This window comes from Grus americana, chromosome 1 (assembly GCF_028858705.1).
Source record: "Grus americana isolate bGruAme1 chromosome 1, bGruAme1.mat, whole genome shotgun sequence".
Taxonomy (NCBI): domain Eukaryota; kingdom Metazoa; phylum Chordata; class Aves; order Gruiformes; family Gruidae; genus Grus; species Grus americana.
The window spans coordinates 146,717,507-146,733,136 of NC_072852.1; the positions used below are offsets into that span (position 1 = coordinate 146,717,507).

Genomic DNA, 15,630 nt, shown 5'->3' on the forward strand with positions numbered 1-15,630 from the left:
GGCACTGATACACCTCTCAAGTAGACAGAAGACTCCTCTTCTAAGGCAGCAGTCTGAGGCCAGTGCGCTCTTCTCGGGGTGTCCTTAATTTGTTAACAAGGAAGTATTTTGGCTGTCTCAGCATTGTCTCATTTGAGAAGTGACAAATGCCTCTGAGCATTTCCTTCTGCACCCTAGTAGACTGCCAAGATGTTTCCAACCTTGGTGCAAAGGGGACATCAGGCTTTTATCTGTATTTTGTAGCACGACATGCCTCAAAAATAATAGTAATGCAAGATACTGAAAAGAATCATCTGAGGTACTGAACAAATCAGCATTCTTTTCAAATTTCAGTAGGAGTGAAGGAATACTTTTGTTTACCTCTAGATGAGCGTTGGCATGTGACTCTGCATGAGCAGAGCGTCACCTATTAAAGCCTGGAAGGCTTTTGTTGCTAAAAAGATTTGGGAACAGCCATCGGGAGCGAGCACGGTTCAGTTAGCTAAGGAATAGTGTTTGGTGGACTCATGACTGAGCTGCTCTTCTGTTGGGCCAGGCCGTAGCCTGAGATGGGGCCACAGTGGCCCGGGAGCCTTCCAGCCTGTGCTCCGTGGAAAGCCGACGCTGGAACGGGCTCACCCGGGGCTTCAGGCAGTGCTCTCTTCCAGCTGTCAATCCAACAGCGGTCCTCACCGCTGACGCAGGAGCTTCATACCATGTGTCATACCACATGGGTGTGATGCACCTGATGGGCTGAGCCTCCCAGTAGCCCATCGTGGGGGCTAGCCGGATGCTCGCCTGGGTCTCCACTCTCTGGATCAGGGAGTGGGATGTCAGTTGCCACACTGCTGATGTTCAGCAGGAGGACAACCCCCACAGCATCAGCTTTAAGGTGTTTCCGTGGCACCATTGTAGCCAATTACCTCCAGGTAAATTTTCAGTCTCACCGGGGATTAAAAATGTCGTCGTTGCCTCAAGAATTTTCAGGATGCAGATGCTTCAGTTGGGCTGAATGTTCGAGCTGTGCCTTACTTAGTATGCTGAAAAACTCCAGTGTTTCAGTATGCAAGATGGAACAGGAACTTCTTCCCAGTTTATGCAAAATCAAGCTTTTCCTGACAAGAGCTTACTTTATTATGGTTAGTCTCTGGACCTCAAGGGTTTGTGAACCTATGGTTCCCATTTGTACTTGTGCACAGCTTTAATTAAACTTTCAGAATTACTGAACTTGTCGCCAAATTCAGAGGGCCATCAGGGACTTGAAATGAATTTTATTAAGAAATTCAGTTTTATACCTTATTGTAGAAGGGACAGTGCTTTGGAAATGGAGTTGATACTGGTGTTTGCCTTTGGACAGGTCCCTTCTCACCCAGGTGAATTCATTTGGAAAATGAAATAATGGCCTATCTCTTTCTCCAGTGCTCCATCTAAAGATGCCTTCAGCTGTCGACTTTTACTACTTAACAAAATTGAAAAGGATGCCTTGCTGCTGGATTTCTCTAAGTAATGTTAGAAGTTACACACGAGGTGACTTTGGCTGTACGCTGCACGGCTGTACGGTTTCTGTCTCCATAGCTTTGCTGTCATTAAGCCACCAAGCGAGGGGCCGGCCTGCAGTCGGAGGGCCTTCCCGCACTGACCTTTCATCCTGATGTACCGCCTTGTCACTGAACGTGGGCATCTCCTTCCGCTTGCCTTCCTAGAAGCTTCCAGTGCGTCTTTGGTTGAATTTCTGGTAAGTGGCGGTGTGGCTGAGCCTGAACTGGGGCAGCTCGTTCATCCCAACTGCAGACCAGGTGGGCCAGGGACTACCCGGCTTGTTGAAAGCCACCGTGACAGAATCCATGGGCTTTTATTTATTTTTTTTTTTCCCTTAGAAAAAAAAAATGTATTTCTTTCACTTGGATGCAAATTCCCAATTGTTTGAAACCTACTGTATGAACATCGGTCCCTCTCTTGCAATGGCTGGTTTGTGGGACGGGCCCTGGGCGGGAGCGGGGCTTGGCTGGAGAAGTCGCTGGCGTTGGCTGGGGGGGGAACAGGCGAGAAGGTGAGATGGGAGAGGAGGAAAGGGGGGTTGGGAGGGGTGGCAGGAAAAAGTAATTAGGTGGGAAGAGAAGCAGTTGGAAATTGGATTTGGATTGAGAAAGAGACTGCAGAGGATGAAGGGAATGGAGGCATGTTTGGGGTTTATTTTTGGAACTGAAAGGAGGGTTGTAAAAGATCTTGGGAGGGTGGGAAGGCGGGTTTAATTGCAGGTGTGCTGCTTTGCAATACGCAAGTGTGGTTTTGTTCCGCTCTGCGGTATTTGTAGGATACATCCAGAGAGCGGTCCTGATAAATAATTGATTTACCTAGTACGCTTCTGTTTATGGATGTCTGTTCCTCACTGTGTAACCTGCTTCAGGATTTCTGTGCAGGGAAATTTCTAAGAGACGAGGGTATCAGAGATGTAGAGGATGGGAATCATTATTCTATTTTAGGGTAATAAAATAGTGTTTGGAACTGCTATGTTATCTTCCTGGGTAGGTTTGTGCATAGTTTTGAGACTTAAAAATGTAAACCAGAGCTGACTGGAAATCAGGCAGGGATCGCTGGAATGGGACTTCTGCCTTTGGAAGGACAGGCGGCACAACTAAACTGTACACAACTCCGCGTGCAGGGACGCTGCAGCTCACGCGGCCTCAGCTGACAACTAGCACTGAGCAACGTCAAGCGAAGATAAAAACTGCAGCAGCTTGAAGATGTGCAACTGGACTGTTGGCAAGCACAAAGCTGACGTGAAGCCTTTCTTCTTAACGTCACCGACAGCTCTGGGGTGTGTTTCTGCTGTGCCAGTGGGCTCACACATGGAGAAAATCCCTTAAATCTACCTTCCCACTGCACACTTTGGCTTCCAGCTCCGTGTCTACAGCAGTGCAAGCAACGCTGCTCCCCAGTACCTGTCCATAAAATGGCAGCTAGTTGAACATTTCCAAGTTTTGAGCGGCCGTACATTATGTGCTGCTATGTTTGATTTAGTTATTTCCCATTGCAAGCAGAAAGGGGTAAAGATCAGGTGATCTACTATGATACAATTAAGGGGGGTTTATTATTTCCTGATATAATTGATTTTAATAAAAATGGGAAACTAGGCACAAAAATGTTTTCTAGATGAAAGCACGTTTTCAAAAGAATAATCTCCCTCGTGCTATGTACACTGGTTTGGGTTTTTTAAATTAATTTATTTGTCATCTGTGCATGAAGAATCCTATGAACTTTGTAGCGAGTCACCCAAAATAAAGCAGGTGACATTTTGGCCTCACCAACACTGATACTCTCTTTTCAATACACCACACAGATTTCTTTATGAGTATCTGACAAGGGCTGCTCTTGGGCCAGTTTCTTTCACCTCGAATATCTCTGGGGAGGGTCTCGTATTCCCAAATGAAAATCCCCAAGTGGATATCCTTTCTAACACAATTCCTGTCCGGCTGCTCTGGAGTAGTGCTCTCATCTGCTGTGTCCTGCTGCCGACCAGCAGTTGCAATGGGGGAAGCTGGAGGTGCAGAAGCAATGGTGATCTGCCTGCCGCCTCCGAGCCTGGCTGCCGCAGGCCTGGGGTGGTAAAAATGGGCTGTTACGGCAGTTTCTTCCCAGCATCTGCAAGGTGGGAGCCTCCAGCAGCCGTATTCTGCTGGTTTTTGCCTCTTCTCTAGCAATCTCCCATCACAAGGCTGGTTGCAGCCTCTGGAGTCTCCCAGTCGTTGACGGCAGCATCGGTTGGTCTCATCACCTTCTGAGTTTACTCTGCAATTATTTTTTTTTCTTCCCCCCTCCCCTTATACAGGTGAGAGTGAAGCCCTGCAGAGAGAATCCTGTGTGGAGCAGGCAGCTCTGCTGTGCTGCACAACGCTTCTCCCGCCCGCGGCACCAGCGATGGCCGGGGAGGGGGAGTGTACTCCGCTGGAGACGTCCCTGTCGCCCATCGGTCCAGCACGGGCGGGTTCTCGCCACCAATATTTAAGCGTAAATCAGCTGTAGAAAACTGCCAGGTTACTAGAAAGGGGGTTCCCTGTCTGCTTTCTCTAGCTCACTGCGTCTCTTCTGTAACAGCCTCTCTTCCCAGTGGGAAAAACGCACCCCCGGATCGTTTCCCTCACTGGAGTGCCCAAAGTCACTGCTATAAGATGCTTCATTGCGATGAGCGTTGGACGAGTACCCATGAACAAGCAGCCCCGAGGACTTGCTTTAAATGACCTAAATCTGCAAATAATTTGAAAATAGAGGGAATCCCGCTGAAGCTTGTTGGATGGATTATCTGCACTGTTCTGCAAGTAAAATACTTGCACTTCAGTGAGGAACTGGCAATTAGTTCTCCTAAAAAGAGTAGATCTTTGCAGCACAGTCGGTTCAATTAATCAGCCCTGGAGGCAAGCTGTGCCAGAAAAAAATCCTTTCGTGCTTCCTTATCTCCTTCCGTGGAAAGGCAGGTAGTGCCTGCTTGTTCTGACTGTGCTACCTGCCCGGGGGGGCTGCTCAAGTGCAGTGACTGCTGTGGGGTGGCTCCCCTTTTGGGGGGGGGGGGGGGGGAATAACTGTTGACATCAGAACAGAATAGTGGGATTTTTCTTGACAGGAAACTGTCAGAAATGACATGTCAAACCAGACAAAAAAGCTGCAAAATTAATAACTATTCATCAAGCTGCCAATCAGTTTGGAATACAGTTGTGCTTTCCCAATTTTCCATGTTACTGTTCTTCCGTTGCCCCGTTACAGAAAGGTTGGTATCAGCCACTACAAACATTAAGGAAAAATGGAATAGGAAACAGTAAGTAAATTTCTTTCATCTTTCTGCACTTCTGGGTTTAGTAACCAAGCCCCAATTTACCTATTCAATAAGACAGGTCTCTATTTGAGCTGGACGGTGTCCTCCTCGACCTCTTGGGAGAACAGCCTCTGGCGTGGGAGCTGTAGCCATTGGCACTGTGTCCTGCACTCTCCCCGCAGAAGCCGAGCAGAAGTGGTAAAGCTGATGAACCAGAGAATCATTTAGGTTGGAAAAGACCTTTAAGATTGTCGATTAAGAGGAAAATCTCTTTGTGAGAACTGCTGCTCTTTCTGGTGTAAAGCTAATGTTTGTGTTCATCCTTGAAGCTGAGGACACCCTGCTGTCCTGCTTTTGAGGTTGCAGAAACTGATTTTGCTTAAATAATGCAACTCTTCCCTTCCCTCCTCACTCTGCTCTTAGGGTGGGGAGCAGGGAAGACTGCAAACACAGAACAGCAGAATTTTATTTTCCACGGCGAAGCTGCGAGGGCGGTTGGCAGCGGCAAGCCTCAGCCTTTGATTTGTGAGCTGCAAACAGTTGCAAGATCTGAATTTCAGAAACAAAAGGCCTTACCATTTTTAGACCCAGGGCTTGCATGTGTTTCCCTCCCCCTCCACCCAAGGCAGGGTGAAGGGAGTGGAGCTTCCCCGTCCTCCCGTAAGGACACCCCAGGGAGCAGCATCCTCCTTGGGCTCTGGACTGTGGATGGGGCTGGGGGCAGAGGGGGATTCCCCGATGGATGCCTTCCCTCAGGAAAGCCGCCACAGCCAAAATCGTGTGCTTTTGCTGCCTGTACAGTTGCCAGATCCATTACTGCAGAATTCATTTTGCTGTCAGGGATACACAGAGGGTTTTTATGAATGCTAAATTATGTAAACAGAGGTTTGATTCTTTCTGTCTGTTCCAGGATGGAAACATTAATAGAAGAGCCGGGGGACTTTGAAGCCAAGTACAAATGCTGTCATCTCACAAATCTTCAGGATGAAGAGCGGCTCTCCTTTAGTCAGCCTGACTGCATTATCTCGTTGGACAACCTGGGCTCAGTCTGGCCTGTGAAACCCTCTCTCGTCCTTGCCATCAGCAGCGATACAGAAACAAATGTGTCTTCCAAACCAGCAACGTACGGACCAGCTCAGAGAAAGCACAAACGCTTTTGTGGGGGAAAGGAAAATGAAGTTTGTTTTCTTAATGGAAATCAGAGCACTCTCTGCTTGCAGGTTAGCAAATATTTGGCAGGAATGAAACTGTAAAGCAGATGCCTAAGCGAAAAGAATTACATGTAGGGTTGTTCCTTCCCTGGGCTGTTTCTGCAGAAAGAGCTGCACAGTCAAGCTAACCCCAACCCTCGGCTGTGCGTGAGGGGGTATGCGTACACGCACGCACGCATGCACACTGTTTTGCTGTCGCCACCATTTCTGTTGTCCAATTCAGTCCATTGAATTTTCCAGAGCAGAGCTTTCTAGGGGACGAGGGGAAAAGGATGGGGAGCTGTTATTGCCAACTCTTCAGAGCAACAATACTTGAACCGTTTGCTGTTGGAGAGCGAGGACCGTGACTCGAGGCTTTTTCCTTTTTCCTGGCAAAGCTCGCCCCAAGCCATACCAGGAGCGTGGCAGTGCCACTCCACCAGCCTTACCCTCCTTTTGCACCCGCAGCAGATGCTCAGACACCTCGGGCCTTGTCCATCAGCTGTCTGTCTGGCTCAGCACAGGCAGCTTAGGGCCGCAGTACCACCCCATGGCCCCCCGCTTTGGCACAGGCTGGCTCCTGTACCTGTGTGAAGCGAGTGCTGTGGCTGTAAACCCGTTTGAAGATTCAGGGTGTATATTCAAATGCCCCATTCTTGCTTTCTCTTGTGGTGGGGTTGAAAGACCAGCCCAGCCCATGCCAGGTGCTGCCTGCTGCCTTGTTTTGGTTTTGGTTTTCTTGTTTTTTTTCTAGGTGAAGTGTGCGTGCCAGTAGCAGAAAGCTGCAAATGTTTTTATTTCTGCTGGACAAGGCACCATCCCCACCGTGCCACCCTGCATGGAGCCAGGGAAGGGGTGAGCAGGAGCCAGGTGCCCATGGGGAAGGCAGCGGCAGGAGGCTGGCAGGCTCTGCCTCCCATGGGGCCCGGCACCGAGGGGTGGTTGGGCTCTTGTGCCTGAGCAGTATCTGCAAACGCATTGACGCTGTCAAAACCGGGCACGGGACCAAAGGCATGTGCCAGCTGCCCCGCGGTGAGGGGAGAACACTGCTGTTCCCGCTTGGTTTTCTGTCGCTTCAGATCTCTCTTCCAGCTAATGATTTTCTGGGCCGTGTTACATTGGCATTATCAAATTCTGTCATGAAACGCCAAAATCCAGAGGGATATGGATAAGAGAAAACACAGGGTTGCTTGATCATTACTCAAAATATTTTAATGTACATGCTGTAGCCACATGAAAGGAGGGGAAAACCATCTTACAGAGATGAAAGATGTCAAAGGATACGATTTCATCATGCCAAAAACTATATATTTTGAAGTGACTGAAGAAAATAGCATCAAAATAGCTCTTTTTCTGGTATGTGAAAACCAGACCAAGAGGCATGGAAAAGGGAAGCACAAACAGTAACTGATGGATCAAGCTGTTCTGATCCATCAGGTAAAGAAGCATTCTTGTGTCTGTGGGGTTTTTTTTTTTAACAGGTATCAATTTGGTATAAATAATATTTTTAACAGTTCTATTTGTATATACCTAGTGGGCTGGAACAGCTGTAGTACATTGGGTAGATATAGATATTTACAGAGAATGATGACTGATGTAGAATATAAGTATGAAAACCCTACCGGGTATGGTGTTGGAATAACACAACAGTGAACGTCAGCCGCAGGCAAGTGCGGTACCTGCCTCTGTTACAAGGTGAGAGTTGCAAGTTCAGCAGCCTGTGACCGCACCGTCTGTGCTCACAGTGGTATGTGGCAACTAGCCAATGCCTCAGCCCTGCCTTCCTCCCTGCGGGAGCAAGGGTGCTAGACCCCTGCCAAAAGCAGCCTCCCTTACCTCCCCTATTTGCCTCAAGCCCTTGGAGAAAATAAGGATGGGATTCAGCTGAAGGACCAAAACTCCAGAACTCTGCTGGCCACACATGGGTCTCAGCTGGTTTCCAAAGCCCTCGTTGTAGTCAGTGGAAATCTTGATTATAGAGGTTAAGCCCAGCCTATAGTCTAGTTGGCTTCTAGGCTGATGATAACAGGAGTTTAGACATGGGCCGTGCATGGACATCTACTACCTGGTGGCCCCTTTGCCAGTGTTGCTGGCAAAGCCCCATTCCTCAGTCACTGTCAGATTTGTGTCTCTCACCAGGCTCAAAAGTGTGGCCAGGAGGGGCACAGCTGCCGCCCCAGAGCTGAGTGCTCACCCTGGGCGGTTGTACTCAGTCTAGCAAAGCCACTGCCTCTTTTCGTTTCACTGCCATCTCGTTAAGCCGCTCTCTTCTCGGTGGGTTTCTCAGCAATTTTCCAACAGGCCTGTCCCACGTGCTGTTAGGGCTCCTAAATCAGGGCCGAGGGCAAATAAAAGGCAGAGCACTGCCCCTGGTAATACCTAATGCCACTGGAGGATCCAGCCTCAATGCCATAGATGCTGAACAGCCTCTGTTACTCCAAACTCTTCTTTAGTCAGTGAGGTACCCAAGGCTAAAAGTAACACGGGGAAGCTACACGACACAAAAATACCGTACAGAAAGAAATGAAAACTAGCATATTCCTAGTGGGAGAATATTAGAGAAATCCCCTCAGTGGGAGCAAGAGAAGCCTGGAAAGAAACTGGAAGCAGCGGGATGGAGGAGGCTAAGAGGAGTGTGTAAGAGGCAAATCCTGACGTTGCAGCATGACAGAGCAAGAAACCTTCTCAATACCGTTCTGCCCTGAATGTCATGGCAGGCTGAGCAGACCAGACCTGTGTATTCACCTCAGAGCCAGGCTGTCAGCAGAGACAACTACTCTGCAGCAAGTACAAAAGCAACCAGCACAAGTAGGCTCCTATCAGCAGGACCTGAGCAAATGTGCCCTTTGTTCTCCCTGACTAATGGAAACAGGGTAGTGCAACAACTACTTTGGAGAAAAGCTGGCACTAAACAGTGAAAGGAGATGAAGTAGGCATCATTAAATGAAATAAAGAGGAAGAAAACATAGGCCTAGTAGCAGGAAAGACTTTGCAACACAGAGCTTGCTCTCCCTGCCTTGCAGAAACCCTGCTGGGGGTGAAAGCTGGGGGGGGGGGACAGGCTGTCCCTGCCTGCCTGTGCTGTTTCATGGTAGCCTCCCTCCAGGACTGCCCACTTAGAGGGAATTCATTCAAGACCCTACCTATAGGAGCTGCATGCACCAGGACCCTCTTTTCTCTTCCCCACAGTTCAGTGAAGCCATATTGCCACAGATGCCTTTCACCAGTCAGCTTTTGGGGACTCCCTTCCAGGTGACTGTTTTACCAGTGTGGATGGAGCTGCACTAAAAAAAAAAAAGGCGGGGGGAGGGGGATCTCCTACTCTCTCCCCAAGTGAAGCAGTTGCAGAGAAGCAAAGGCTGTCACAGACCATGTCAGCGAGGACGTGAATGAGCACTGCTACTCTGTCAGCACAGTCCTTTGTGTGGAGCCCGGCTCATTAAGAAGAATCAGATTAATGCATCCAGATGCACAGCTATTTCAAACTCGTGCAGGGCTACACCGTGTAGGCCAGGTACATGCTGCTGCTCAGCTGTAGGCCAACTGTTTGCGCAGACGCTTCACTTTGAAAGAACAAAGATTTCTGAGAAGCCCAGATGTGCGTCCGTGCATTTAATGGGCTACTACGGTAGCAAGGTAGAGCATGTACCCTATAAATATATTTTAAGCCCTTAAAAAAAAAAATTTCATCCCTTATACTTTAAGTACAATGCCTTCTTAATGCAACGTGCATGGGAAGAGACAATGTGTCAAGACCTACACATACCCTACACAACAGACGTTCTGAGCATGTCTTGTAAGAAATCCACTCCCAGTACAAAAAAGTACCCAAATGCCAGACCAAATCTCCCCCTAAGAAGGTGACAGTGTTCTATTTACAAGAAAATACTGCTTCAGTTAAAAAGGCTAAAAACCAGTCTGAGTTCATATAAAAATAATCATGTCTATGTATGCACACATGTATTTACATACATTTATGGCTTTCACGTGCTTCAACCCTCTCTAGTAAATGAGGAAATATAAATACTCCATTAATTCTTCTTCTCCTCCTCGGTTTTTCCAGCCTCTGATTCTCCAACTGATAAGGTACCACTACCATATTTTTTCACTCGGGTTTCTACCCTGGCAAGTCTCTGCTTAACCTTTTGTTGAGATGAGGTGTATTCTGCCAAGAGCCTGGCAAACCTAGTCTGCAGCGTATCCAGAGCTGTTTCCAGTCTTTCTACTTTTTCTTCCAAGTCTTTTGGGTCAGCTCCTGCTTTTGCTGCTTCCTCATCTATTAAATTGTCTTTCATCAGAATTTGTCGCCCTTTCTCTTCCAGAGCCTTTTTGGCTTCTGGATACTCTGTGAGGGCTTCCATTAAATCATCTTTAGACAAGCAGAACAAATCAGAATAACCAATGCTCCTTATGTTGGCTGTCCTCCTGTTGCCAGATTTGCTACCTTTGATGTTGAGGATGCTGATTTCACCAAAGTAGCTGCCATCACTCAGGACGACAAATTGGGTTATGCCATCATCTGCCACCACAGCCAATTTTCCCTCTTTAATAATGTACATTTCTCTCCCAATATCTCCCTTTTTGCAAATGTAGTCCCCAGGACTGAAGACCGTAGGTTTCAGTTTGAGCACCAGCTCAATAAGAAGTCCAGCTTCACAATCCTGGAATATACGCACTTTCTTCAGTGTATCCAAATGGACATTGATGGCAATCTCAGCCTTCAACTTGTCAGGCAGATTTTTTAGAACTTCCTTCTCATCCACTGTTTTCTTGTTGGTCCAGAGGTAATCAAACCACTTAATAACCCTGGCTTCCAAATCCTTAGTCACTTTTCGGAAATGCATGTACTGTTTAATGGAATCTACTTTGGCCTGGAACTCTGCCCTGGAGGCATTCATGTTGGAAATCATGGAGCCCACGTTACCAACAATGGTAGCGAAGATCAGCACCCCCACCAGGAAATCAATGACCACAAAGAGATACTCTTCATCTTTCACTGGGGGAGGTGTTTCTCCAATGGTTGTCAGCGTGAGCGTTGACCAGTACAGACTGTAAATGTACTTTCTGGACAGACGCCCATACTCTGGAATGGAGACGTTAGGGTAGACCCAAGAGTCAGTTCCAAATCCAATGAGCTTCGAAATCGCAAAGTATATACACGCATTCCAGTGGATGATGATAAGAATGTATAAGACAAGATTTCCAATACGAAACATGTTTGGATAATTTGTCCTGGTTTCAGTACGGTCAAAAAACTCAAACAGCCGAGAAATCCTCAGCAAGCGGTTAAATCGCAGTTCGGGGTAGTTCAAACCAAACTTCAAATATGCCAGGTCTGTTGGCAGAAGAGACAGTACATCCAGTTTGAACTGCGTAGTTTTGGTATAGTGATCTCGTAATTTCTTTTGATCCTGAACTAGCAAGCCTTGTTCAAGGAAGCCTTCAAAGAATAAAAATACATATTTTACTTTTTAGAATAAAAGCACCATCAACAGTACCGAGTGACTTACATTTCAGATACCTGAGAACATTAAAATGTGTACTGTTATGCATGCAGACATTGATATGAGTTCATTTAATGAAAAATATTTAATTGCAAATTTAAATATTTCAATTACATTTCAAAGCTGACATATAATGATAAAAAGCAATGACTCTATTATTACCACAGTGCTCCCTGCAGTTTGCCACTCTATTCTGGGACAGCTGTTATCTTTTTGTTTTAGGTATCTTTGCAAAAAGAAAGGGGAGATTCAAATGTCTCATTTTTCATGAATCATTGGCATTAGTCATAGCTAAAGTTAAGCAACTGTTAAGCAATTGTGTATAAAATCGGAATGGGATATTTTTAAATAAATACCAAGAATAAGTAGGTATAATGGATTGTTGGAAACTTCTTCTGAACAATATAGATTACCCTGAGATAAAGAAATCCAGTGTTTTCTCCCCCGAGCCATGCTTTTCCTCTTGTGTCCCATGTTAAAGCTGGCAGGATTTTCCTTTTCATTTGGGGAAAATGATTTGCACCTTTTTTGTGTTTCTAGTGAGAGAGTTACTAAGCAGAATTTTGTACATTGGTGTTTCTTCATTCAAAAGACTTTGGAAAGTATTAGATTTAAAATATATATATATATATATAAACTGTGGTAAGAGACCTGAAGGCAAACTGCATCTGTGTAAGAGTTCTCATAGAAAGGCTGCCTGAGCAGTACAGCTGCAGCACTGGTTTGTACCTCTGAAAGCTCCAGGCACTGAAAATGTTCTGCAGGGAACAGCCTACACGCTGCAAAATAACTTGCTGCAATTGCAAGTTGAGATGTCCAACTCTCTGCCCACCAGGCCAGTCAGGAGCAAAAGTCCACCGAGAGAAAAGCAAAACATTCCCTGTGTATCAGGGATTATCACATTTTGCTAATCCCTTAGCAATCTACAAGCAGCAGCTTTCTCAGGGAAGCAGCTGCTGAGGAAGAGCAAGCTGCATTTCTTTGTGCCCTCCACAGCACGGCCGTATTTCTGCAATGTGTCTCTGTCTGTACAAATATGTACGACGTATATGTGTGTATCTGTCTTCAACGATCTGCAAACTGATGGTGACTACAAATGGAAGTAGTTCCTGTGCCGTAAGTGTGTTACCTCCCAGAAAACTGCTGAAAAAAACTGGTCAAATATGCCTTATTAACAGAGTTATGCAACTAATCAGAAAAGTTGGCCAGGCAGATGAATTTCTGACTCACAATTATTAAAAATAACTTTGAAAACACCTTCCTCCCGAAGGGAGATAAAAGTCCCTCAGCTCTTTTTTGACCCCTCACGGAACTGAACTCCTATAGTAAAACCTTTTGAAAGCATCAAAACGCAGGCTATTCTAAACACGACCAGCTGCTGAAAGACATGAATCTTTCCTGCTTCACACTGCATAGTCACCAAACAGGTGACATATACAGTGAAACTGGCCTTGCAGCTATACAAGGGTGCACCACAGAGTAGCTGGCGTGGATCATGGTAGTTACGGGGTCCCTGCCCTTAGACAGCGGGGAGTCACACTGTTCCCCCAAACGGTTCCAGGACCTCTGTCCGCAGGGCAGATGGACCTTGCAGACTTACAGGAAAAGGCAGCAGGCACAAGCGGAGCCACGAGGGGTTGTTAAGAGAGTTGACAAAGATTTTGGCACCTAAAAGAAGCGACTTCCTTATCTGAGCGCCTGAAACTGCAGCAGACACCTGCACTGAAGCGTTCAGGAAGTCTCTGTGGCAATTTTGCAGTTTCAATCCAGGCCTGCAAAACCAACCTAACCACGCTTTAACAGCCATGCAAGCATTATCAGGACAGCCTGTGGAAATTTTGTAACTTGCATTGCCTGGCCATGTCCAATTTCTGCTGGGTTCTTTCCCACAACAATAACAGATATAACTGCAGAAGAGAAATTTAGTTGGCACAGTTGACATTTTAACTACACAAAGAAGATGAAGCCCCCCTGCCCTCACCCCAGATACAAGAGTCTGGTGACTTAGGCTGCTATCTGAAATAGACTTCCCTGTCAAACAAGGTATTTACTGAGTTTAAGACGTTGGCTTGCCATGAGTCCTATGCTTCCCAACATGACAGCATTTTTAGCCTCTGTCTTGTAACATGTTTACAACTTGTCACAAGCCATAACTAGTGCCAAGCTGTCAGCATGATTTAAAAAAAAGAAAAAAAAGAAAATGTAAAAATCAAAGATTTAAAAGAAGTCTTATTTTCATAATGATCAGTGAGGTTTTGGACATTTGGACATTTTTGGACATTTGGGGGCTGCATCTGTACCAGTTAATAGAACAAGCCAGGAAACATTTTCTGGCCCTGAGACCAGCTACCATGACAGCTTCTATTCATGTGTAAATTCTCCCTGCCTCCTCCAAACATGACACCATGAACAACACCCAACTTCTGCTGTCCTTCCAGCTGTGCCCTGACACTGCCTGAGAGAGTGCTGGCTGGCATAGACCAAAGTACATCAAGGACTATTCTAGAAATGTAATGGTACTATCTGTCATGGCTTAGGCCTATATTATGACCTTGTATAGTTTAAAACAGATATACCTTTAAGGCTAGAATCTGTATCAGCTGGGCGTGCTCAAATATGAAATCTTGGCTAAGAAAGCAGCACTTGTGGGGTGCAATTGGTTTCTTGCCCACTCAAAGGAGCACAATCAATATATCATGCACGGAGTGATCATACAAAGTGCCTTATCCTCCCTTCCCCACGCAGCCTGTTACAGCAGCTCTTCAGTCAGCATCTGGCATGTCTATTAAGCACTGATAGAATTGAATTTATAAACAAGTAAGTGGAGGTGTTGGGATGTCCAGCCTTCAAACAATCCAAGCTGGTCAGACACTTCATTGTCCCAAAGCCTCCACTGTTGGTCTCTGCTGGAGACAGGGTGCTACGCTGGTCAGACCCCACAGGGGAACTTCTGTTTCCAGCCTTTATATCCATGCCATATCTGAAAACACTGTAAAACCCCAGACAGACTCACCTGTTCTGAATCTGACAAACATGTCAAGAACATAGATGATGTCAGAGCCATAATCCAAGAACAGCCATAATTTAATATGGTCAATTTGTAGCTCGTCAAAGCAGGCTCTAAAGAAACAAAGATACAAGGGAAAAAAAATAAATTACACCAAGTGCATAAGAAGAGTACTCGCAATGTGTGTCCTAGCAGCGTGTTAGTGCACATTACTGGCACTGAAAAATTACAGGCAGCATGTCTCCATGCCTAGACATCTGCACACTAAAGCTATGTCTAAATAGACACTAGGATCTTTCAGAATGCAAAGGTGTTCAGGACAGGAACAAAACTCAAACACATATATGCCACCCAAGTGCACTTATGGAGGAATACACATATGCCTACAATTAGACATGCATCAGCTTTCATGGGATACACATCTCCATTAAGATAATTCCCAAATACAAGATTTGTTTCTGAGTGGCAAGCCATCCTCATCTCTCCCTGCCATCTGACATAGCCTAAATGAACCATTTCCACAGCACTCTGTTACTTTGACTCCAACTGATTTCCACATTTTACAAGGGAAAATAAATACTTGAGTAAAATCTTCCTGCCCTTCAAGAATCTATAGATGCATGACATTAATTTAAGCTGACCCAACACTGCCCAGGTGACTGGAAGACCCATCTAGTAATGGTTTCTGAGCCCACGGTGGCCGCGGCCCATCTCTGCAGCTAGCCAGCAGGTGGCACACAAAAGCCACAGCCAGCACTCGTGAGGATGCTCTTTGCAAGTCAACAACAAACTGGTTTTAGACAGATAAAAAAGAAACATTGGCCATCTATTCCCAGTGGTATGGAGACTGTATATCCGTAAGAGCATATGAACTGCAAATCTTCTAGGTAAGCCACCCAAAAAATACCGCAGGGAGATAAGAGGATGATTTACATAGGAAACATGAGACAATAAATATGAAACCTAAAATTACTATTAACTTAAATCCATACCTGCACACTAGCATACACCAGTTATAGAACACGGGCGCTGCAATTACAGTCAGCCAGTTGTAGTAAATATTGCTTGAAGGATCTATCACAAAGATCTCTTTTTTCTTCCTGGAAAGTAAAACATGCAGATTTACGCTGGAAATGTAATGAA

At 46.0% G+C, this 15,630-nt stretch overlaps 1 protein-coding gene across 3 annotated transcripts in view; it reads right to left on the reverse strand.

Moving 5' to 3' along the window:
• Positions 1–7,170: 7,170 nt before the first annotated feature.
• Positions 7,171–15,630, reverse strand: part of CNGA3 (cyclic nucleotide gated channel subunit alpha 3) — a 38,426-nt gene continuing 29,966 nt past the window's right edge. For all 3 annotated transcript variants that reach the window (XM_054849566.1, XM_054849557.1, XM_054849548.1), the window contains 3 exons: positions 15,480–15,587; positions 14,494–14,600; positions 7,171–11,416 (listed from right to left, as the gene is read on the reverse strand). In XM_054849566.1, the coding sequence (XP_054705541.1) occupies positions 10,008–11,416; positions 14,494–14,600; positions 15,480–15,587 (1,624 nt within the window). In that variant the 3' untranslated portion in view covers positions 7,171–10,007. The remainder of the gene's footprint in view (positions 11,417–14,493; positions 14,601–15,479; positions 15,588–15,630) is intronic.